Consider the following 25,575-nt stretch of genomic DNA (forward strand, 5'->3'; position numbering starts at 1 on the left):
ATGGTCCTTCTTCCTCATCATCCCTCATAAGTCTGTCAAATCTTCTAAGTTCCGGAATACTCTTATCCCTCAATAACAAATGAAAGGACCCGTCCGTCCTTTACGACACCTTTTAGTAGCTTCACCTCGATGAAATCCAAAATCCTATATTTCGTGAATACTATAAGTAACAAAAAATAGATACAAGACGTTATGTAAGGTATTGAATTAGTTATTTTGTTTACGCGGTCAGGACGGCCGGCGACGGCCGGCGACGCGAAAAAAACAAAACCTAGATATAAAGTGATTTCCAAGTCTTTTTGAAGAGTCGAGAGAAAAACAAAAAATAATAAAAAGTTACACAGTAAGAGAAAAATAAGAACGTAAATTAAAAGCTCCACGATACAGTAAGCGTAATGTTAATTACGTAAATGTTACGGAACTGGTATTTCCAAAATGTTAAGTACGTTTTACTCATTACAGTCAATGAGTAACAGAGTCAGTTGAAGTGACTCACTGCTTTCAAACGTGATTCAGTCAAAAGATTCGCGGCTTCAAATGAAGCCTCAGCTCCGTGCGCTTTCCGCAATTCATAGTGTTACTGAATCGAAAAATGTTGAGGTGCTTTTTATATAAATAGTTTATAATAATACCTATATGTTATTTTTATTTTTATTTCATGTATAGTTTGCTCAATTAAAAGAAATCCTATTTGCTCTCATTAAAGTTATTTTTTCAGTATCCTTGATTTATGAATATATATGTTACAATATCACGAATAATTCATTCTTAATACTCAGATAATTTTAACAACAATCACACGAAAACCGAAGTAATAAAAATGATAATAGACATAAAGAAATGAAAGTTGTAATAGAATAGTATTACCAACATCAGAAATACTATAAAAATATTAAAATTAATGTGTAATGAATCGTTAAAATTAATTTTCAAAAGTAAAGAGTAAAGAGTTCTCATGTAAAAAGGTAACAAAACAGGACCAGTGTCGTCCGTGGTCCGTGATGACGTTTCTGGTTTTAAAAACGTCAACGAAGACGATAAAGATGGAAGACAGTATCAAACAAACTAACACGTATAATAAACCCCGTCAAGTGTAACGGCCCGCATCAATCGATTGGCGCAACCAGACAAAGGGAGCACTGAATAATGGCATTTCGTGTAGCGGCACTTCAAGGATCTGTTTAAGGAAAAACAGCAACTCCGACACCATCACGGATACACTATATCACATCACACACATCAGCGGTGCTTCTACTGAACTAACACTCTACTCCCCACCCCCCACGGCCGCCGTTACCCTCCCGGGGGGTAGAGGTCCCCTCCCCTGCCTGTAGGAGGCACTCGTGAGGAGGGTGCAATAGTGAGAATCAAACGGATACATCGATTCATCGCCAATAGGCTTCAGAGAAATGTACTGTTTGTGAGGAACAAAGTTTATATAAGCATTCGAAATTCTTTTCAATCGCACTCCCTACATTGAAGGTTTCGTAGGAAACGAGGAGAATTTTATCAAAGAATAGCTCCATTGTAACTAAACGAAGAAAAAGAGCCAACGGACGGAAAATTCTTGTCTTATTTCATTCACACATACTCGTACCATGTAAGACGTGTGAGTGGAGTTAAGATATAATAACAGTTTGTAATAAAAACTCAGTTGCATCAACCCTCAGGACTATTTAACTGTTCCCGCCTCGATTTTCCTTTTAGGTTCCGTCAACACGTATTAATGTGAGCACAGGGTAAGTTAGGGAAACTTAGAATTTTTTATTATCATATTCCAAGTACCGTAGAGTTAAAAGAACTGTTTTCGCTAAACGATGCAATATAAGATGTAGTCGATGTTTTACATGTAATTATTATATACAAAATATATATCAATAAGATAAAGTACTTGGCTTACAAAACTGATGTGCACTGAGACGGGTGCCAGGACGGGTATGCTAGTATATAGTAATTTGTTCCTTCAGTACTATCTAAGATGATTATTTTTTCAATAAAGCATATGTTCATTATAAGGTTTTGTCGTGAAAGTTTTTAATTAATTTTAAAAAAGTTCACTTATCAAAGTTTATTAAACGGGCGTCCGGATACTGACGGCGTTCATGTCTAAAACAACAAAAAAATAGCGAGGGAGAGAAAATGGAACGGGAAGTGACGGCCGACTCACTAGTACCTAATAGAAATTGTCATATAAATATATATATCGGTATAAAGTAAAGAAAGATAATTAATCGATAAAATAGATTTATTAAAATCAAAAATCAAATACGTTTATTGTCTACGAGGGGGCGAAGACAGATGACCGCGGGCGATGACAGCCAGGGTGTGAGGGTGTGGGTGAGAGGGTGAGGGGGTGAGGGGTGATGCAGATTTCATATAACCCTTAGAAATATTCTATCAGTACACGACTCGGCTGCATTGTGATCTATTGCAATGCATTTTGTACGTTGTGTTGTGTGTAATACATTATATTCGTTAATGCATTTGATTTATTAGAACACAAAATTAATGAAGAGACTCGATGTTTCTTCGTCATATCTCTCTGTCATTGACTGTTTATATTTAAACACAATAACAATAATTGAGATTCGTCCAATAGACGGCAACGTATTTATGTGTTTCACGATCGCTCGGCGCGCACAACGCCGCAGTACCATCTATTACGCTACAACTATCATTACGGCCACTATTGATTCCTAATCCGCACTTCCTGATGTTACGTAACACCCCCTCCCCCTCCGCCGATCGCCCCCCGACACCACAAACACCCCCAACACCCCCACGAGATTCACGCCCGTTTGACGAATGATTGGCCGGACTTTGGGATTGCGTGTACTAACAGCAATTGTAAACGTCATTACCATAGAAAAGATAGTATTTATATTGTAATGAGAATAAGAGATTATTTCCAGTGAAATATAATGTGCAGTTACAAGAGCGTTTCTGATAATCAATTAATATTTTAAAAAAATATATGTATATTTTTTTTATTTGAGTTCTTATTTGTTAAAGCGTCTATCATAAGACTTAAACGAGAGTAGCTGAGAAATGTATTCATTGTGTTTTAAAGCGGTATTATTAATCTTTTGCGACATTAATATTTTTTGATAAAAACTAAAAAAGCCGGATCCCAAATAGATACCTTAATATATAATCTAAAATTAATTCAACATTCATCTTAACAAAAAAAAATGTTTATTAAATTAATAGAGCTTTTATTTAACAGTGTCATAAATAGTTCCGTGGACAGTGTATGTCGAGTCTACCGCGAGGCGTGAGGAGTGAGCTGGTGTCCGAGATCCAGGAGCCAGCTGGTCCCGGCCTGACCGCGCTCGTGTCCGCGGACAGGCCGGCCGCTGTGGGCGTGCAGGCTGCACCGCCCCGCCGCCGCTGGCTCTCCTCTCCTCTCCTCTCCGCTCCTCTCCTCAGCTGTCCTCCTTCCCCCCGGCCCCGGACCGTGCCCCCCGCAGCCCGGACCCCGCGCCCCGGTCCCCCCTGGTTATTCTCGGACCGGTGGCGGCAGGCGGGGCGACAGTCGCCCGCGTGACGCGCAACGAATAACACGCGCGGACCCAAAAACAAACGTAAACAGCACTCCGAGCGGTGCATTCACTGACGGACCTCCAGCGGGAAATATATTACAATAAATATATACACATAGATATATATTTATATACATTACGGTACGACAATTAGAGTTGTTGCATTAAAAGGTGTTTTGTAAAGACGTGTGTCGGGTGTCGAGCGACGGTCGCGGAAAATGCATTTTCCGGGTGCAAGGCGCAGGCGGGGCGGTGCGGCGCGGTGTTGGGGTCGCCGGGGGTGTGCGAGGGGTGCGCGGGGTGCGGGGCCGAGGGTGAGGAGAGGGGGGTGTCGAGAAGGGTGCAAGCAATGATGGACATCGTATTGATTTCTATCTGGCCGCTCCTCCCTTATTGTGGTGGTGCAGGGCGCGCGCCATCGATCGTCGTTGCACCGAGTCTACATTCCCCCCGGGGTGTCCCGAGTCCGAGCTGTCCGGACCTGATCTTCGGCGACCCCAGTGCGTGTTGTTATCGTTTACGTCTTCACTCGCCTCGCGTCACGTGGACCGATATTCAGATTTCATTTTTTAATGATTTTCGGTAATTGGTATAACATTATATTTTAATTGAGCGAACCGACGACATATTACCGATCAATTAGATATATAAATGCGCATAACTCTTATCACAATGCATTTGAGTTGTGTAATTGAACGCGGCTGTGTAATATTTAATTTAAAAAAATATTTTCTTTTTTGCTTCTTTTTCATTAATTGTAATTAATGAGTGTTTTTGTATTGTTCTATAAAAGGTTTTATGTAGTTTTAAATTTCATCGATTAAAATAATGTTAAACTGAACCGTGACCGTCGCTTTTCGCTTGACATCCGGAAAATAACGCAAAAAGAAAACAAGCAAAAATCCGAACATCGACATCTCTTACAGACAAAAGCAGCTTTAAAAAAGGAACAACTCTATATGATATAGTGATAAAAGGAGTAAAAGAAAGAGAGGAAGAGTGAGGAGAGTCTCCATCTCCATATAGAGCCGACTGATAAAGTGACAGTCGCTAAGGTGGCGTCGATAACGACCCGCGTGGAATGCGCTGGCGCGGAGTATAGCGCGCGTCCACGAGCAGACAGCGCCGTGCCGCCCTCCGAGCACGCCATGGCCACCGACACCGGTTAGTAAACACAAACAAACACACACGGCAACAGTCACGAACAGATAGGCAGAAAATATACAATGATATCTAAGACTTTCGCGAGTATTCATTTTAATGAAACTAATATTTTTCGGACTACTACGCTTATTTTATTATTTTAAAAACTGCATACTCCCGACGTTTCGGTTGCTTTGCAGCAACCTTGATCACGGGCAGACGAGACGAGAAAATATATATCATATATAGATAGCCATGACTATAAACGTAGAAGACGATCTACTCAATCAAAAAACCGATCGAACCTGTCCATTTTAATAGACAACAAGACATCTAAGAATATTGGTCTCAGAAATTTTCAGAGAATCACGTTTAAAGTATGCGCTATTTGTATGCAAAACATTTGCATTTTTGTATCATCTCTTTTATATCTCGAGACTACATCTTCTGGGGCACATTATTGATAGCGCATTACGTCTCTGTTAAAATGAGTCCGTATTCTACTTTAATTATTCCGCAAAATACACACATTATAAATACAACATTTTATACACAGTTTCATATCTTTTAAACTAATTCCTACTAGTGTAGGCCAGTCGCTTTTTGTTTATTCTTAATTGTTCTAACAGTTCCTACTTGCAAACATTTTATTCATATTTCGTGCGTGATTAAAAATACGTAATACGTAAGTTTTTTGCCGGGCGGCTAACTAAATTTTTATGCCTTCAAATTGCGATTCATTCATTCGCCGGTCACACAAATTATTCAATTCATAATAATTTATCGCAAAATTTAAATCAGGAGAACTAATCCTACAGAGATGTATTTTTAAATAAATATTTTTGCATGCATGTCAAAGCGTACAACAATCCGGCCGTTTCCGTGTGACGCGTATCTTAATACGATACGCAATTGTTTACCAACAGTGTGGGTACAAACTCCAGACTACAGGGCCGTGAAACGTACGTGAGTTCGTTCATAGCCGCCGCCCGTCATCCCCCAGGACGAGGGGTGGTTTAATGACGCATTTATATCAAGATTCGGGACTACGATTTTCCTTTCTATACAAATGTTTTTAAAAGGCTCGCCTTTATAAAACCCATCCGATTCTATGCGGTGTTTTTAACGTATTAGAATAATAAGATTTACCGTGTTAGAGATTAGATTATAATGCGGTTGAGGATTAGGACGGAATGTCGATCTTATAGAAAACAAATTACGAAGGGTATCACCGTAGAAATCATTCAAAATATTTTTAAGGAATAAGTAATATTATGTCTTAATCGATTTTCTTATAGTAAACGTCGATAATATTATTAGGTAAACACGAACTTATTAATACAGTACAGGCTCGTATAAAGGCGACGAAGTGTAGTTAATAGCTTTCATGTTACAGAATCATTCGCGTTTTTAATTATTATAAATATTCAGTTAATTTGTCTCTTTAAATCATCTCGACTTGCCTGTAGTGGGAGCGTGTTTTCAATGAAAATGTTTACGCATATGATACTCCATTGTCGCTCGTGTACACGCGTCGGGAGACTTGATTGTCATTGACGCTTTTAAAGGCTTTATCTTTTAATTAACTCGCCACTTCCAATTTATTGTTCAAAATGTTCCTGATGTTTTTTTTTTAAAAGTTCACAATCCGGTAATACATTTGTATAATATTTAGTCACTATATAATAGACAACACGAATATCTTAAAATAGTAACAATTGAATAGCATATAAATAATTTATAACTGTAGCTATTTCAATTTCAAAAATTAGATAACGTATTTTTTTTATATGATACTTTAGATTTATTTGAATAAGTACACGAAAGGTCAACCAAGTGTTCGGAGCACAATGAAGGTGACATTATGGGACAATAAACTCTCAAGTGAATTGTAAAGATATCGCGGAGGAAAAGAATCTCATTTCTGTCACCGGATAAAGCGAGGCTTAAATAAGATGCGTATCTTTTCGATTGCCATTGCTATAACAACAATGATTTGCGACGAAATATCTTTAACAACACTCGGCGTATCGCAAATGAATAAAAACAGCCACTTTACGGTCCTTGACGCGTCCTAAGCGTGTGGAATGGAATATGTCGCATCTGGGCTGAGAGAATTTGATAAAATGTAAATGAGTGCATGAAATGTAGCAAATCTGTTCGTCGCAGGCGGCGCGGGCGAGCAACAATACTCGCTAAGATGGAACGACTTCCACTCGGCGATGGTGTCGTCGTTCCGGCGTTTAAGAGACGAGGAAGACTTTGTTGATGTCACACTGGCCTGCGCCGGGGCTACATTCACCGCACACAAGGTAAGGGACACTAATATCGCCATTCGGATGAATAAAGCTGGGGAAGTCGTGATATGGCCATTATTAGAATTCGTTATATTTATATTTGATCCTATGACAGGTGGTATTGTCAGCCTGCAGTCCATATTTTAGAAGATTATTAAAGGCGAATCCCTGTCAGCATCCGATCGTTATTCTAAGGGATGTTCACGATAAAGACATGGAAAGTTTACTAAGGTCCGTACATGTGATTTCAATTGTTCAAGTTTATTTAAAGCGAGAGTATTAATCTAATAAGTATTGGCAGGTTTATGTACCAGGGGGAAGTTCACATTGGACAAGAGCAACTAAAAGAGTTCCTAAGGGCCGCCCAGCTTTTGCAGGTCAGAGGCTTAACAGACGTTCCTCCTCCGGTTCCAACACTCGACCAGAAAGCGTCGCCGGTAAGAAACAAGTTACTCCCTATTTTACTTTGATTTATATTTTATTTTATTATGTTAATGACGCCAGTAAGTGGACAGATTTACATTGTTAATAATGTTAAATAGACTTTAAGCTTCGTTACTTTTTGGCCGGAGTAGAGTTCTATGGCTTCTGAATACAGCCATTATAATAGCGATTGATGTTCAGTCACACTCAGTCATTCATCACATTCAGTCCGCGTCTTCATGGACGGAGACGGGCAGCGGAGGGTCTCGTGAGGGTCGCGAGGGTCGGGAAGGTCCTGGAACAGTCGGCCGAGAAGGTAGACGAGCCCGGCGACCAGACGACGCACCCGCCACTCCACCGCCCAAGAGAGCCCGTTCATCTGACCTGTACCAGGCACAAATGAAAACCAGGTATGACGATACTCATATGCGAACAGTGTCTAGAACACATCATTGATAGTAACATTTTAAGAAATGCCACAAGCCTCCGCTTTATGAACTTGCGTCATGAACGTTTGGCCAATTACTAAGTAATTATTTTGGCGTTTAAATGGTATTCGCAAAATACTGATAGGTGTTGCGCGAAAAAGAAAATAAAAAATCGATGGTTTGGTCAGGAATGGCGTCATCGAAACGGTACAATAATAACTCGAATCCATTTTAAGGAAAGAAATCGGAAATAAAATTGGCATCTCCATAATACTCTTTAATAATTCACTTAGTTTCTAAATTTAGTCATCGCGCGATCTCCCACGGACGTATGTGCGAATAGTTTAGCTGATTCACTTATTACAAGCGAGATTTTTTAAAGCATATTTTAAAATTCTTTATGCAGCCGAGTGTTGCAATTACTGCTGGTTTTGCTACATTTACAAGCATCTAACATATTAAAAAGAATTCTTATAAAATAAATGAAAATATGTAAATTTGAACTTCACCCACATTATAGGTAAAAGTAGTTCGTATGGAAGCAAGTTACATAGATTTTATAAGGCCTGGTGCGATGTATGAGCCTGTCATTTACAATGTTTGTCGCCACGGGTGTAGGACGGAGCAACTCTTGGCCCAGGGCAGTCCCGAGCGTCTCGCTGCCAACGGACATGAGCTGGCGCTTTTCGGTCACGCGCTCGACAACGCACACCATCCTCATCTCTCCAACGTATCCAACAATCTGGTTAGTGGACCCTTGTCGAATCAACCATTGATAGTTTTAGATGTATCTTTAAATAAGCAATTTTAAATATGCAACTTTTATCTTGTCATCAGTCTGGTGACGGCGAGGATTCCTCTTCTGACGCAGGCGCGAGTGACGCCGAAGGTGAAAACAGAGCGAAACAGGAACCGATAGATTATGACGACCCCGCGACCATGGCCAACACTAACGGTGCACTCCCACATAACTTTCCAGGACTCTTGAACCTACCAGGTCTATATCAGTTCAGCTAGAAATCTATTCTGTCAATATATAAATATCTAATGTCATTTCTTACGTTCACAGGATTCCCGGGTCTTCCAGGCCCGTCGGGAATACCGGATAATTTCGGTGAGTACCGAAACAGACCCACTAACATATTCTGATGACATGTCTCAATAATGATAAATATTACCAGCAAGTAATATAAATGCAATTAAATTCGACCAGAACTAATAACTTGTTACATCGAAGACCTGCTAAAGTGGCCGTATGTCATTAATTGTACATTATTGAGTCATGTATTGCACGATTTCAATAACACTAACAACCAAATAACGAGTACTTAACCGATCCAGTAATTAGTCCACCGAATCATTAGATAAAACCAATTACCTCTGAACCAGACTTAAATAAACGTCAATAGCAACAATGGAAGTTATTTTATTGCATTTAATAAAATTACCAAACCCAGTACGGAATAGAGAGATAGGGACTCTGTTGAGATAGCAGTAGAGCTAGGCGGGAGGGAGGGGATAGGGCTCGCGAGACGAGACTGACAGCGAGTGGTCTGCGGCAGGAGCGGGCTGGGCGGGCGGCGGGGCCGGGGCGGGCGGGACGAGCGGGCCGGCCGGCGAGGCGGACGGCTTCCCCTTCGCGGCCGGCCTCGCTAACGGTGAGCCCAGCAAGCCCGCGTGCCCCGAGTGCGGCAAGCTCTACAGCAACAATAGCAACCTGAAGCAGCACATCCTCAACGTGCACGCGGCGCGCGAGCTGTCCCACTCGTGTCCCGTCTGCGGCAAGGGTTTCAAGACGCGCCAGTACATGCAGATACACATGAACTCCATACACGGTGTCAAGCAGAGGAGGCGCGAGCCCGCCCCGTCCGCGGAACTAGACCGATACACTCACAGTAGCGCTTAAGCGACCCTCGAGCGGACATGTTCTAACCGCCGCCTCTGTGTTACAGGGGCGGCTCTAGCGGGCGGGGCGGCGATGGGCTACCGGCCGCAGTGTCCGCTCTGCGGCCGCGTCTACTCCTCAACCTCCAACCTGCGCCAGCATATGCTCAATGTGCACTCGCAGACCGACCGCGACCAGTGGTTTCCTTGCCAACACTGCGGCAAGAAGTGCAAAACGAAGCACTACCTGATCAATCACCAGCTCCAAGCGCACGGTATCCGCCAGCGACAAAACTCTTAGAGAAGGCGAGTGGCCGAGCGCCTGCTCCGGGCGCCAAACGCGCCCCTCGCCGCGCCCGCGCCTCCCACTGCATACTCCACGCCCGCGCCTCATGCGCTCGTCGATATCCCTGCACCTCTCTCGAATCTCGCGACCCTCGCGGCACCGCCGGCCTTCGGCGGTGAACTCTCGTGTGCCAACGGACTTGGTTTAGGAAACTGCGTACCGGAATTGTACACCGTATATTACATTTAATATGACCCGATATTTTTAGACCGTTTATTGTGAACGTGAATAGGGTAGGGTCGTAGGGTCTACCGTCGGATTTGCCAACCGTTCTCGTTAAGTAATCAAGTGGTGTCGGCATTGCAGATGCCGCGGCGCGGGACGCGTTGGCAAAGCCGACGATAGGCGATTTCGGCGATGGGAAGGATGGAGGGAGCGAGTTGCTAAAATACTTGGAGGGGGGCGGGCTCCAGTGCCCGCTGTGTGGCGCCGCACTCGCGTCGCTGGCGCAGGCTCGCCGCCACCTGGAGGCCCATTACCCACGAGACAGCCCCGTGTGCCCCGTGGCTGAGTGCGCTCGTTACTTCGCGCACCCCAACTCTGTCCGCAACCACATGCGCATTAAGCATCGCCGGCAGTGGGAGAAAATGAAAACCCTCAAGTGGAGCTGCGGCTGGGCAAACTGACGTGGCGTCTTTCGTAAATTGTCGCCGGCCGGTCCGCGGTACGCGACGAGTTCTTTCGGTTAATTTCGCTAAAAACGGCTGTGAATCGGAACTCCGAGTGGGGCTTTTTATATGTTACTGAATAACCACAATTGATGATCTCCGCGATGCATTTTCATGTTGAGCAGTAATGGTCGTACGGTAACGACGTATAAACCAGTAGGGTAAATCGACTGAAAATTATTTTTGTAGTAGTATAGACTGATATCATTTAAGTATATTCCCTCGAGATGACCTGCGACGGATGGATGCTATGTTTATGAGAACAGGTGGTGTAGATGCGCGGAGACCGTTGACGAGGAACGTCGGCGTTTTGTATACTAAGGGGAGTGAATAGATATTTCTAGTTTATGATTCGTCTCCAGTCAGTCTCAGGTCGTCTAGAGAATTAGTTTTGTAAAGCGCATTATAACTTGTGATGATTGGTGCCATTGATAGATTATGAAGTGCAAGTATTAGTCGATCCTTCTTTTCTTCTCGAATGTGCCTGTAACTTCCATTGTTGCTTCAACTACTTTAAGTTTCATGTAACCGTCATTACGTTCCTAGTTGTCGATTTTGATATTATAGAAGGCGTCGTGTTTTATTTTTACGTTCGCGAAACTCCGTAGACGCACAATTATTTTGTATTATTTATAAATGTTCACTGTGAAACAATCACATACCCTTAATCCGTTCTTCTAAACAGACAGCGATACAGAGCACCCACTTAAAATGAGTTCTCGCGAATAATACATGTTGTTCTATAATATATGTATAAAATAGTTTTTAATGATTTTTTTTTTATACAAGATATACAAAAATAGAAGTTCTAAAACAGAAGTGCCTCGATACGACAGTCTCTCTATCGCGGTCTGTTACTTGTATTATATATTTTTGACCATAGATAAGACAATACGAAATAGATTATAATGAAAACGAATGCCTTTAAACGCAATAGTTAATACATTCACCGAATAGGGTTTATTTTTTAAAATTCTTTTAGCCCTGTAGGCAGAGAGCACAATCTAAAACATATCTAGTCATAGCGGACGAGTTACGAGGCTTTTATTGTACTTGTATATAAAACGCATTTCCATTCGCATATATTTTCGTGTTAAAAGGATAAAGGGAATGCATACGTCGAATAGATTTATGGATATTTTGACATACGTTTATGTATAAATAATATTAGGTTATAGAGTACAATAAACATTTGTATATAATGTTTTTTTAGCTTATAAGAAGTTTCCATTTCTTTATCATTTATTCTGATTGTTTGGACTAAAACGATCACGGTCTTTACTATTTCCTCTTCCAGTTATTTATAGCTCCCAAAAGAACAGAACATTTCGATGTTTATGAGCAAGTTTCTCCTAAACGGATTCTATCTAAACGATTTTCTTCACGATTCTTATATTCTACGTCGCAAGCCTTGTCCCCAGAGACATGTCTGGAGGTAGCATTAATGTTATATAACAGTTAGTGATAGGAGGTCCGTGCAGTTGTCATAGTTGCTCGTTGGGCCTTCACGTAAAGACTGCTAGCGTGTACAATAATCTCCAACTCAGAATGTATCGCCCGCAACCAAGCCTTCGAAATATATGCGATAGGAATCGATTATATACAACTCCGAGACGAATATACTATTGGTAAAACTTAGCAAGTAGTTAAAATTGTTCCTGGCGCCTCAGAGGCAATCTCGTATATCTTTATAACATAAATATTTTTAAGCGTACATACAATTATGTAATTAGTCATCAGAATAACCAAATGTTAAATGTGAGTAAAGGATTCTAGTTGCGATTGTATTAGTGATACGAATATATACGTAATAATTTAATTTTTACCCGAAGGAAGTTGTCTGCTTATACGAAACATAAATAATAAAACTACAAAGTAGATACCCTGCATTTTATTTCATACGTAAGCGTCACTGACTTTAACTTAGCCTGTCTGTGCCTCGTTCAGGTAAGCTCCTAACATGAATAGTAGACGTGCCAACATCTAAGTGTTTAACTGAATCATTGAAAGGTCCTTCTGTCTGTCAGGTGGATGTCGCCGTACCCAGGATCTGCTGCGCGTCAGAGCGACTGATCCTAGGCCCTGTCCAAAATGCGGAAAAATATACAGATCAGCGCACACGTTGAGAACACATCTTGAAGATAAACACACTGTGTGTCCCGGATACCGGTAACAATCAAATGCTAAACCATTTTTCTGTATCCTAAATTTCTCTGAACATCCATTCTATAACGGTCAACGTATGTTCCTATTTAGATGCGTGCTCTGCGGCACGGTGGCTAAGTCCAGGAACTCTCTACACTCTCATATGTCACGCCAACATCGCGGCATATCTACCAAGGATCTGCCCGTGTTGCAAATGCCCACACGCTTCGATCCCGAGCTGGCTAGCCAGTAAGTAGCGCATACTTAAAAGTTTACAATTAAATAATTGTACACTATTACGTCATATCAATAAAATGGGAATAATGATAGGCGTTACGTTATGAGTTTGTATTATTAAAACATTTTGTTCGTCACCAGACTTCTAGCTAAGGCTGGTGTAAAGGTTTCCCCCGAACAACTCCGTGCCCGCGCATCTCCTACGGGCGCTCGTCGGTGCGACATGAAGCTGGACGCCAAGTCGGCGGCCTCCGAGAACAGCTCCCTGTGCGGAGACAACGACGACGACCTCTCGCAGTCCAAGTACCAAGACACGCTACCGCATTCACCACCGCGTATGTACCGCTACTATTAAGTCTATCAAAAGTTGGCTCACGTCGTCACGTTGGAAACTTTGCTCATAAAACCTATATCTTTCACAGATATAAACAGCTTGGCGAACACGACAATAACAAAAGTACCCGCGGTGCGAGCCGTTACCGCCAAAACAGTGGAGAACATGCCGCATGGACTCTCTGGTATGAAACACGACGACTACCCGCCAGGCTTCGGAGGAGGGTCAGCTATACTGGACACGTACCTTCAGTACATCGGAGAGAATGTTTTTGGTAAAACAATAATATATTTTATTAAATTCTCATATTTTATTACATTTTCTACAATAAAACTGTGTTTGCAGTATTGTAATTTAATTTTATTTCACGATAATTATAAGTTATAATAATAAAAACTAAAAGTATATCTTATCAAAAACCATCTTCCAGGAATGAACGCAGCCAAGTTACAACAGATGAACGCCATACACATGGATAGGAAGACGTACGACGAACCGTCCCCACAGATGGGCTCTCTGCCGCCACCGCCGACGACTCTAGCGCACCAGCGCTTCCTCAAACAGATGCAGCGCCAGTATACCGACAACATGGCCAAGCCGGACATCACGCGCGACCCGGACGAGCCCCTCGACCTGGGCAAGGAGCGCCAGCGAGCGGAGAGCGCCGGCGACGACAACGACAAAGACTCGCTGGACAAAGACTCGGGCGACTTCTACAGCAAGAACTACGAGGAGGAACGCCGCGGCGAGGACCAGCGCTCGGGCTCCCAGCATCAACACCAGACCGAGCGCGAGTACGCCGAGGACGACAACAAGGCCTCATGAAAAGCGTCAGGGGCCGCGCCTAGCTTAGTGTTCGAGGGAAACCGATGCGACATACGTTGATGGTTCTTCAACCGGTGCTTGAGTGTTATGTTATGTCTTTAGCTGATTCGTTTCAAACGGTTTTATTGTTGACCCGTGGAATATCGTTGGTGCCATTGACCGATGTAAAGTATATTTAAGGTTAAGTATCGTCCGGGTCGGGTCTGAGTCGGGCGCCGTCTTCGGAAGACGCCGCTCCATACATAGAACCCTCTAGGAGTCCCGACACGTCGAACCGAAGTCCTAGCGAGAGCCGCGTACACGTTAGTTTACCGTCGACTCGTCACTCGTGAGATCGTTTAGTAGTATGTAACTAGCGAGTAGTATCTTTTTATTGTATGTGTAAGGTCCCTGACACGGAGTAGGGCCTCTTACATAGTCAATCCATCCAGCTACCTCAACATTCGGGCCAACAAGGCGACGTTATTAATAAAAATCCACACAAATTGTGAAATTCCATCCATCTACCTCACTTCAATAGATTTTATTTAATATTTTATACAATTTATAGATATAATAACTGTTGTTTTATGCATTTTGCAGATTGCATTTATATATACTATATAGAGTATATCGTAGGTAAATATTATTGTGCAAGTCATCGAGCGACGTAGCGCTGCCCCTAGATAATGTCTTTACCTTTTATTTTTATAGATAGCGCACTCACTAGAGAAGAATTAGACTGTCACTACTGTAGGGGTAAAATATTAACATGTATCGATAATCGGTATGCACCTATATTTAGGAGGATAAAGTAAAATTAAATAAATAAAAAAAAAACAAAATATCTTTGTATACGAACAAATTTAACAGAGCTTAAACCTATAAATATTTATGGATGTGCGTTTAAGAATCTCGGATTTTATATATCGTTTTGAAAGGAGCGATGATAATTTTATAAATAAAAGATTCATTTTAAAATTCAAACATCTACTGCCTTGAGACTGAATATAAATTTTCAAGGATAGGTATAAAGATCGCGATTTCAGAGATCGCGAAGTAAAGTTCAATTCGCGAGTGTTATCGATCGTAAAGATACATTGTATATAAAATGAACATTTGGTGATATGTAAAGTACATAATGATAAACAAAAAGAAACAGAAGCAATAAATAAAGTATACCTTGATGTTGCCTTCGGAGTGTATATAAGGTGCGTTAGAACTGATTGTGGTCGCGGTAGACCTGTGCAGGGCGAGGGCTCGGTAGAAAGAGACGGCGGTCGTTACTCGAATAACAAATACTGTGATTACAATCTCAAATTAGCCTTCGATAATTATACATATTTTTTAGAGTACAATGTTATAGTTATTTAGTGTATGGTAAGATATATCGTAAGCGAGTCACAAAAAATATTTACTTCCCGAAACTTAGATTTCACTTTATTTAAGTATTTAGAGCAATAGGTGGAGCATTTAAAGTTTTTTATGCGAGACGGTTATGGAAGATTCTTGAATGCGTTTGTCGTCGATGGACATGTAATATTAAGTACGGGTTGTTTGATATTATATCAATATTCAATGCTGTGTGGTAGGTTACGTCACCGCGTTGACAGTTAACGGTGTTGCCATAGTAAATAATTATTAATTTTTGATTGTACATAAGTTTTGATTGTTTAGAGAGAGATGTGTGCTTATTTTTGTCATTATGTTATATAAGAATAACTTCTTTATTTAGATTATAAACCGATACATAGAAGTTGAAGCACGGTACACTTTACAATAGTCAGTTACCAGAATGTGATTAAGAAATATATATTTTTTCAGGACACGATTTTGCATACCACGATATTAATAGAGAGGGTGTCGCTAAGGTTACTTCATGGCACAATTTAAAATTTTCTATGACGTTGAGACTAATATAAAATGAAAGCACAAATAAGTTTAATACATATATTGTTTCCACCACACTATTCTTGTTATGACGCTGATGCATGTGCCGTAGCGGCGCCCCGATGTTGTTGTTTATACTATATTATATACCAGTGAAGATATTATCGTACTTAGGACTATAAGTCGTTCATTACGCTCTTAGTATTGTGTAAAAAGTATGTTTAGTTACCTTTTGAACTTTCAAAGTTCTTTATTAGCGCCTCATCTATATTTTAGTCACCCGACTATACCTCATTAGACACTTAAGATTATTTCGCTCTTTCTAGACATTACGTGACACGTCCGCCGTTTATTCTCATAAATGAATCGACCCCTTCTTAATGTGGGGATAGATCATTTTCAGGACTATTCTCTTTGATTCTCAAATATCTAATTGTTTATTAAATTTTGTAATTATTTTGACTTTTAAACCATGTTATTTCTTAGTGTCCGTATATTTACTGTAATGCACAATTCGTTTTATTGAAATGTTCGTATTAGTTGTTAGCTGGTTTAATTTTTTTTTATATGAGACTATATACTATTCATATACCTCCTATTTTGAATCTAAACAGTAAAATAATCAAGTGAAAATAATAAAAATGAAAAACACATTTTCCTGTGTCGTTAGAAATATATTATTTATATTGTAACTGTATCCATTTATTTAAATAATTGTTATATTATAAGACGTCATCGACGGTGTTGCCACGTTTTCAAATTAAATTGCTACTATTATGATATTATTTTTATCGATAATTTTTTTAAAGCAGATTATAATTATAATTTTTATTTTCCACGATCGAAACGCCTTCGCTGTGTACTTTAGTGTACTAGTTGTATGCTTCACTACATTATAAACGAGATAATAAAAAAATAATTGTTTCAATATTGTTGTTTGTATTTCTCAAAATACATTTTATTATATATAACTAATCTATGGTCCGACATGAAATAGTATTGTTAGCTTTGTATCGTGTCCGCACTCTCTGGACACGTCCCTTTGTGCTTGGAAATACTGTTGAAGTTGACGTTTCATGTCTCACAATGAAAACAGCTCACTTAAACAAAAATATATCCTTACCCTACATTATACAAACAAAAGAAATAATTCAAATAATTTTGCAAAATAAAAAAATAATAAAAATATTTATTTGGTCTAAAAGGAAAACATTTGAATGTTTTAGTAACATACAAGTAAGTAACAAAATACAGATGCTAGAAATATGCACACCACAGCTGGCGACTTAATATAATTTATTAAATAAATATATCACATCTAAAGCCTTCGATACATGTTTATAACTGTGAATACAAACTAAACGTGGAAACAAGTTCGTGGCGTCGAGAGCTGTGAGCGCTAGTCACGCCTCGGCCCCTTCTTAGTGAGAAGGAAGTGAACGCCGAACAACGCGTTCACACTGAAAATAGACGATAAAAATACTTTAAAATATTCTACAACATCAAATTTATTATATACTTTTCTATTTAAAGAATGTCCTGTGAAAAAACAAAAGTTTTGTATGTCTTACTGTTGAGTAACTAACTTTAACTATCTTTGTTATACATCAGCACTCTGTCTCTTAACGGCCATCTCTTTAGGCTTCGAGATTTGTCTCATTAAGGGGCCATCCATAAAGTACGTCACACGTTATTGGGGAGGGAGGGTATCACCTAAGTCTGACATCGTGTGGCAAGGGGCATGGGGGCAGGTGGGGGTCAGTAGTTTTGCGACGTCACGACAAGGACTGGGGGAGAGGTCGAAAGTCCCAAAATTCGTATGACGTACTTTATGACTGGGCGATAATAAAGACCAATGGAATTATTAAAATGTTAATATCTTCATACAGATGCAATCACCAAGGATGATAGATTTTAGCATGTAACAAAAATTAATTGTTTTGGCAGTTACTAAATATATTTTAAAACCACGATGAAAGCAGAGACAGGATAATCTTTGGATTTCATTCTAGACGTTATTATGAGGTCTATCATATAAAGTAAAAAAAAAAAATTAAATTGTCGTCAAAAGAATATGAAAGTGTGTTATAAGTGTGTAATACATGTAATGTATAGTGTAAGTTGACTCACAGGAAGGCCAGATGTTATTTCCTGGAGGCGAGGGCGATGCCGAGGCCCACGAGTCCTCCCAGGGCCAGCACGGCTCCTCCCGCCACCGCCATTCCCACCAGACCCTCCGTCTCCATACGCTTGTTTATCTGACGCTGTTGACACCATAAGGTTACCTTACACTTTAATATATATTGATGCAAGGAATTGTTCCGACTGTTATTTACACTGCATCATCATCACCATGACAGCTTTTTAGATCATGGTCTTTGAAATGAACATATTGACTTTGTTCAAATCAATGTTAAATGTATCTTATAAAGAGTTGTGTAGAAATACAAGTTTCAAACATGTCCATGTAGGATTTGGAGTCAAGCCTTTTGAGATTGAATACAATTTAAAAGCATTTTTATTATTGAAATGACATAAAAAGCTAATAATTTTTTTATATCGAGAAAAACGAATTTTGAAATGTAGAATATAAGCGGTGTGATTGTACATGTAAGATCAAAGATGAACAATGACATATTTTATTTGTACGACCACACATATGTATACTGTGTATACTATGCTTTGTATGGTGATGTTTATTTCTGTTCCATAAATCCTTATTAAAGAACAATATTGAAATGCTACTGGAAGGAAACATCCGGAAGTATGAAATGTGAAACTTGGACACATCGAAGAATTTTTAATTTAATTAATAACCACAAAATTGCTTTGATGTTAAAAATTGCATTGATATCAACAAATGTGCAGTAATGACTTTGCTTCATTAATTTCTGTCTGGCCTCACGTAGATATTAGATGAGAGCTTCATGTAATCTGAAGCACCGTTAGCATTTAATGACATATGTTGGGTATGAGATGGAACAATTGTGTGACTTAAACCAAGTCATTAGTGAAGTCACTCGACCACTGTAAATGCGACATAAATTTATCAAATGTGTGGTTTTTATAGTTAAGTTAAAAAACTATCATCAAACAAAGGCTTTTATAATCAATTTAAATTGGAATGGAATGAGTAATGCAATCTTAAATTCTTTTAGGACCAGAACCTTATAGCTAAGTTGAAAAAGTGACAATTACACAATGACCTGAATATGATAGGTTTCAATCCCGTTTGTTTAAACATATATATATATATTAAATTCACTTTTAACCTTTTCATTGAATGTGATAAAACTTAAATGTTTTTTGTAAACAACACAATCAAGTGCAGTTACAGACGGACACATTTTGAAGTGCATTGACCTCATTCATTGTTCCTAATAAAAATAATTCATTGAAAAAATGAACTGAAATCTGGACGGACGCCAATATGTTTACACTGTTATAAACCACATCTTAAGAAAATAAAATAACGCAATTATAAATGATTTTCCACTGCATGTTTAAATAAAATCATTTTTTTTACAGATCTACTTAACATATTTTATTTTCTCCATTAGATAGCTCTGTAGTCTGCAGTGCTTTTTATCTAGAAATGTCTATTTTCATTCAATGATAAACATTATCAATATTAGTGTCGGCGACACATGAATCAGGATAAGAATATGACTGGTTTAACATGTATGTGCCTGAACCTGATGTCAAATAAGCTTATATTGAGTAATGGAGATCTAAAAGGGACTTCTTGCTTAGAGGCTGCATCCTAAATAATTTTAATTACTTCAAATTTGTAATTGTTATTTTTATATAATTATGATCTTGATGCTACAGCAATGTAATGTTGTTATTTAAATTAATTGATAAGTATATAAGGAAAAATATATTTATTAAGTTACATTCAATTTAAGCAGACACAAAATATATTTCAAGTTGTAGGCTGATAGTCTTACCTCTAATGCCAATACTTGCTGGTTGGTGGGTTCAATCTCCAGGAATCTCTTGATATAATGCAGAGCCTTATTGTATTCCTTGATCCGTGCATTGCCAATAGCAAGGTAGAATAGATAGTCCCTTTTGCCCTCTGCATGAGAGTTGAATAATTCTTTTAGGAGAAGTATTCCCTGAAAATTAAATAAAGTAAAATGTTGATGTTCTATTTGTTTATAAAACCAATGTCCTCACAAATAACATTATTACCTGAACATTACCTTTAATATTTTCATAAATATATTTTTTGTAATGTGAATTGAAAACTACTTTTATGCATTAAAATATCGGATATTTCGTCATTACCTTCCTTATATCGGTGGCATATTTGCTTCGGACAAGACACCAAGCGTACTCAAATTGTGCTTTATGTGTAACATTTCTTTGATGTAACTGCTCATGGAAAACTTTCTCGAATTTCTATAGGTACAAAACAAAGCGAATTAAAGTAATATACGCAATATGACTCACTCAGTACTTTAGACAAAAGACACCTACTTCCAAGTCTTCTGATGAAACAACTTCGTCTAAAACGTCATCCATGATTATATACGAATTATAAACCTTTTAAACTATTTAGCTTTATATCTGTATGAAACTCAATCACATTATACTGTGGTAAATCGTAATTATTGTGATACTGATGATAAGCAAGAGCGATGTTTAAAATATTTTACAAAATTTGGCAAATTCGTCATGACAGTTATGTTAAGTTCAGAAACTTTGTGTAATTTACTTATACGATAAATTTTCAAATATTCGTAGTAATTTAATTAAGTTTATTAATTAATAAAAGAGGATGTTTTTTAATGGCTAATTTTTAATTTATATGGTCTTTCTAAGGGTTATTATTATTTAATATTATTTCAAAATTGACATTTGATAGTCGCTATGTCAAACTTAAGTCATATTCATTTGCATTTGAATACTGTCCGTTCCGAGTGCTCGGTGAATTAATTTTTGATCTCGAAATAAAGCTACATAAAAAGATATCGTAAATTGTTTATTTCCCCTTTAATTTGTGTTTACTATTGATGTAAATATGCAGAGCGTAATAAACACAGTAAAGGGAACCGCCCTCGGGGTAGCAGGGTACTTGACGCCTGTATTAAAGGTACAAATTATGTATTTGTATTTATTTCAATATCCTATGGTTAAATTTTGAACCTTGGAATATAAAATATGTAATGCACAATTTTGTGTAGTAAATAATAGTCGGCATTAATAATAAATGTTCTGCTTTGTTCCTTTGTGTTTCATTGTTGAGTCTTTAAGAAGAATATAATGACCTATTTAATCTTATTTGTTGTTTACGATTAAGGTATTTTCTTATGATTTCTAGGAATCTAAATTTCAAGAGACTGGAGTGTTGACCCCTGAAGAGTTTGTGGCGGCCGGAGATCACTTAGTCCACCACTGCCCAACTTGGCAGTGGGCCAAGGGTGAAGAGTCCAAAATCAGGCCCTACTTGCCCTCCGACAAGCAGTTCCTCATAACCAGAAATGTTCCATGCTACAGGCGCTGTAAACAGGTTTGTGTGTGGGTGGCTTAATTAGTAAATATATACATTTACTTTAAATGATTCTTCATTATTAACTGCATAGCGTTTGCCTTTGACTCGACCAACTTATGTTGAAATAAAGTCAAAGGTGTTGGACACATGCTCTCAGTAATACACCACATACAAAGCTAATTATTCCTAGATCAAGTAATTTATATGCGTCTGTTGGTGAATTTCTTGTTTAAGATAGCAAATGTTTCCTTCCATGTAGATAGAATATTGTGATGAACATGAAAAGACAATAGAAGACGAGAATGACGAGGACGGAGGCTGGGTGGACACACATCACTACGCCTCACCAGGGTTCCCTGCAGTTGAAGAGAAGGTTACCATCATAATATTGTGATATATTTTATATCTCGGAACAGTAAAACTATGCATACTATAACATTAATTTGCCAATTAATAACAATATCTTCCATACAACCTTCATGAATATAATTGAAAGTGACAGATGGACCCGGCACCATGCATGGGATAAATAATGATTATTGAAGATATATATTACATAATTTGTAAGGAAGCTCTATTTTTGTACCGTGTTTAAAATAATCTGTTTTATAAGAATTTTTATATATATTCATAATGTAGGTGTGTGAGATGACGTTAGAGGCGGCCGAGGCTGGGGACAGTGATGGCGAGGGAGGCGGAGAGGGCGATGAAGCTGATGGTGATGATGACGCTGATGATGATGAGGCCGAGGACATGGAGAACTTCCAGGAGTCCGGACTGCTGGATGAAGTGGACCCAGTATGTATATTAAAATGATAGTGTGTGCATGGCTCTATAAAGCTTTATATTTCAATTAATATATTTATTCAAATATATAATTTAATCTAGCCGTGCCCGTCACACTGTCTGTGGTCGCATGCGTGAGAAATGAACAACAAAAGTACTATTGATGTTTGATCTTTCAATACTTGTGCGTATTCAATGTTTTTTGTTTTCCCGTTGTTTGCGTGGATATACATAGGCTATGTGGTTTTCCATCACGGGCACACGCGACGTACAATGGTCCATGTGAAAAGCAATGCAAATGTAGACCACGCGTTTCTAAAGGTCCTGTCCTTGTCCTTGAGCTTTGTTAACTGACTGCGAGCGAAAATCGGATTGGGAATTGTAATCTTTCAAATTGGAATGGTTCATCCGTCGGGGTCATGGCAATGCGAGGAATGAGGACGTCTTCATCTTTGCAGGGCCCCGTTGAAATCGTTGCTTCCACTAATTTCATTAATTGTTTAACTGCGAGTCGTGCGCCGTCGCAGGTGTCGTTCCCCGTTCTCCCGACAGGGGGCTCTCTTATTTTAGTATCGTAAAAAATAGATAAAAACCTTCCTCAGAGCGTGTTGTATTTCGTGAATCGCTGTATCGGCGCAGAACATTTTGAGTTTTTGAAGCAAACACAAACCAACTTAACATTTATATATATATATATGAAGATATTGTATTATTTGATTTATTCAGAGTTACTTATGATTACTTTAAAATATTTCACAGACTGTGCCTCTTATAATAAACATGTCATGATAAGTGAACAAAACATGAATTAATGTGATTATAAACCTTGAGGCGCCAGGGATAAAGTCCAGTTTTGTTTGATTACTACATCTCAGTATTTATTAGTAGCTCCGTTATCTGTTATTATGTTAGTCATGAAACGAGCAAACAAGTCTTTTTGATTTCAAATATATTTTTTTTAATTATTGAATTTCTATCCGGAAACATTTTTTGTAGTTTACATCAGGACAGCTAAAAAATTTGTGTTCGTAGAATACTTTTACTAATAATATTGTAATGAATACATAAATCGAACTTTTAGTAATTATTAATTATTACAGAAAGTATAGTTTTGTTTACGTTCTTTCAATATTTAGTAATGGGAACCCATTTAATAGTGTGCCTGAATGTTGTTCAAGTCGAACATTGGACATCTTAACAACTCGCACGTTACGAACACATCAGTAGATTTCAAATGTAGACTGTTGCTATTTAAGGACATTATAATGTTGTTGCTCACACAAATACGATCTATTGAAATTACCACACAGTGTGTATCTAAGAGTTATAAATTATTTCTGAAGTGAATCGTGTGAGAGAAGCGAAAGAGCATTTGAACTGATTACAGTATAACTATTCCTAGCAATATAAATATAATCTGCTCGTCTTTTAAGGCTATCATGATTACATATTAAACCCGCTACAGTGTGTGTTGACACAGATTGCTAACTATCAGTGCATGCGACATCAGCGGCTTTAATTCATCACTTTTCATATTTAAAACTCTCCTCTCATGACGTGATACTAATAATATCAATGCCACATTCTGTAAATTATATTTACTATTCTCCAGTTAGTAGTTATTTATCTCAAATAAATGTATTATTAGCTTTTAATAATCCGCCAGTCTACAGCGCTGACGACCCGCAAGGAGCCGAGGAAGACGGTGAAACACACGGACGGAGACGAGATAGTGAAGACGAGGACCTACGACCTCCACATCACATACGATAAGTACTACCAGACGCCGCGCCTCTGGCTCATCGGATACGACGAGGTGAGAGCGTGCAGCAGGCACCACGACGGTGGAGGGAGACTTAAGTTAGGGTCACACGCGGCGGATACGATGAGTGGGCCACTCGAGCCGACCTTCAGAATTAGTAGAATAGTATTCTTAATGTTATCTGACATGTAATGTTTACAATACATTAAGGGGCTATTGGTCGATGGAAGCAAAAAGTAATATTAAGATACCACCCAGGAGCGGCGGCTGCTGAGTGTGGAGGCCATGTACGAGGACGTGTCCCAGGACCACGCCAAGAAGACCGTCACCATGGAGACGCACCCACACCTCTCCGGACCCAGCATGGCGTCCGTACATCCCTGCAGGTATACACTCACTCACTCACTCACGCACGCACACACGCATATAAATTTCAAACAATCGATCGTATTCATTTACTGCGTATGCTCATTCATCGCTCCAGACACGCGGAGGTGATGAAGAAGATCATCGAGACGGTGATGGAGAGCGGCGGCGCGCTGGCCGTGCACTCCTACCTCATAGTGTTCCTGAAGTTCGTGCAGACCGTCATCCCCACCATCGAGTACGACTTCACGCAGAACTTCTCCATGAACTGAACCCCCTCCCCTCCCCCACCGCGTTCGCTTGCCGAGCTTGCAGTCTGCCTCTCATCACCCTTCAAGGGACGACGCTTCAGGAATAATTCGCTTCGTGTCGCGTGGCTCGGTGTGATGTCTTTATTTTTATATAAACGCTATGTTACTTGCATTTTTAATAAGATTTCTTAAAAAATGTATCCTTGTAACGAATACTGACATTGAAATAAAAACATTATATATTCAATTTTAAAAATACATCACTTTTTGTAATGTCTTTAAAAAATATAGAGGCTTATGACACAATTAGCTAAACATCGCTCACTGTGGTCTCAGAACTCAAAGGATGATAATTTCAGTACACATAAAAAACGAGGCACAAAAGATTATATACAGGTATAGTTTTCTACAACAAGCAGCCGCCGGTGCAGCGAGCGGCCTCTACGCCATCGTGACCTTGTACGGCGGCCTGCGGGTAGCTGGAGATAACTACATTAGTTTTGCATTTGTATTGTATACGTGTAATACTTTCATTAATAAGTACAATTGTTTTATCCTCGGAAGTCGTTGAGTTCGTGTTTATGATAGTTTATAAATATATTAATTTATAGCAAATATTTTTTTTTCTGAATTTTTTGTGAAGCTGTTGGAAAATATACATACAAAAAGCTTTATTTTTTTATTCTTTTAATACTCTTATAGAGCCGTACTGGCTCGTAAGGTCCGTTCCTCGCCGCGAGTGTCACTGAATCAATGCCGAGTGTGGAGA

At 39.1% G+C, this 25,575-nt stretch overlaps 3 protein-coding genes across 8 annotated transcripts; 2 read left to right on the top strand and 1 right to left on the bottom strand.

The window, feature by feature from the left end:
- Positions 1-3,332: 3,332 nt before the first annotated feature.
- LOC116779805 (protein abrupt) lies at positions 3,333-17,069 on the top strand. 6 transcript variants are annotated; one of them, XM_061529633.1, is made up of 14 exons: positions 3,465-3,683; positions 4,469-4,706; positions 6,855-6,997; positions 7,098-7,213; positions 7,284-7,419; positions 7,607-7,814; positions 8,445-8,578; positions 8,671-8,830; positions 8,903-8,947; positions 12,759-12,900; positions 12,988-13,125; positions 13,255-13,448; positions 13,536-13,721; positions 13,878-17,069. In XM_061529633.1, exons 2-14 carry the CDS (start codon positions 4,691-4,693, stop codon positions 14,270-14,272), a joined length of 2,013 nt encoding a protein of 670 aa, XP_061385617.1. In that variant the 5' UTR covers positions 3,465-3,683; positions 4,469-4,690; the 3' UTR covers positions 14,273-17,069. The 6 variants fall into 6 exon arrangements, with proteins under 6 accessions (XP_061385751.1, XP_061385790.1, XP_061385617.1 ...); XM_061529709.1 differs by having other exon boundaries at positions 3,467-3,683; positions 7,607-7,815; positions 8,452-8,578; XM_061529739.1 differs by having other exon boundaries at positions 3,468-3,683; positions 7,634-7,814.
- LOC116779808 (mitochondrial fission 1 protein) lies at positions 17,061-20,812 on the bottom strand. The gene is made up of 5 exons (XM_032674287.2): positions 20,627-20,812; positions 20,435-20,548; positions 20,092-20,262; positions 18,272-18,405; positions 17,061-17,601 (listed from the first exon to the last, which is right to left on the bottom strand). The coding sequence occupies exons 1-4, from the start codon at positions 20,669-20,671 to the stop codon at positions 18,286-18,288; spliced, it is 450 nt and encodes a 149-aa protein (XP_032530178.2). The 5' UTR covers positions 20,672-20,812; the 3' UTR covers positions 17,061-17,601; positions 18,272-18,285.
- Positions 20,813-21,033: 221 nt separating this feature from the next.
- On the top strand, positions 21,034-25,480 carry LOC116765358 (ubiquitin-like-conjugating enzyme ATG3). Its single transcript, XM_032654820.2, has 7 exons — positions 21,034-21,242; positions 21,471-21,659; positions 21,901-22,014; positions 22,281-22,439; positions 24,094-24,243; positions 24,448-24,575; positions 24,674-25,480. Exons 1-7 carry the CDS (start codon positions 21,171-21,173, stop codon positions 24,825-24,827), a joined length of 966 nt encoding a protein of 321 aa, XP_032510711.2. The 5' UTR covers positions 21,034-21,170; the 3' UTR covers positions 24,828-25,480.
- The last annotated feature ends 95 nt before the right edge of the window (positions 25,481-25,575 follow it).

This window comes from Danaus plexippus, chromosome 2, assembly GCF_018135715.1.
Source record: "Danaus plexippus chromosome 2, MEX_DaPlex, whole genome shotgun sequence".
Classification (NCBI taxonomy): Eukaryota; Metazoa; Arthropoda; class Insecta; order Lepidoptera; family Nymphalidae; genus Danaus; species Danaus plexippus.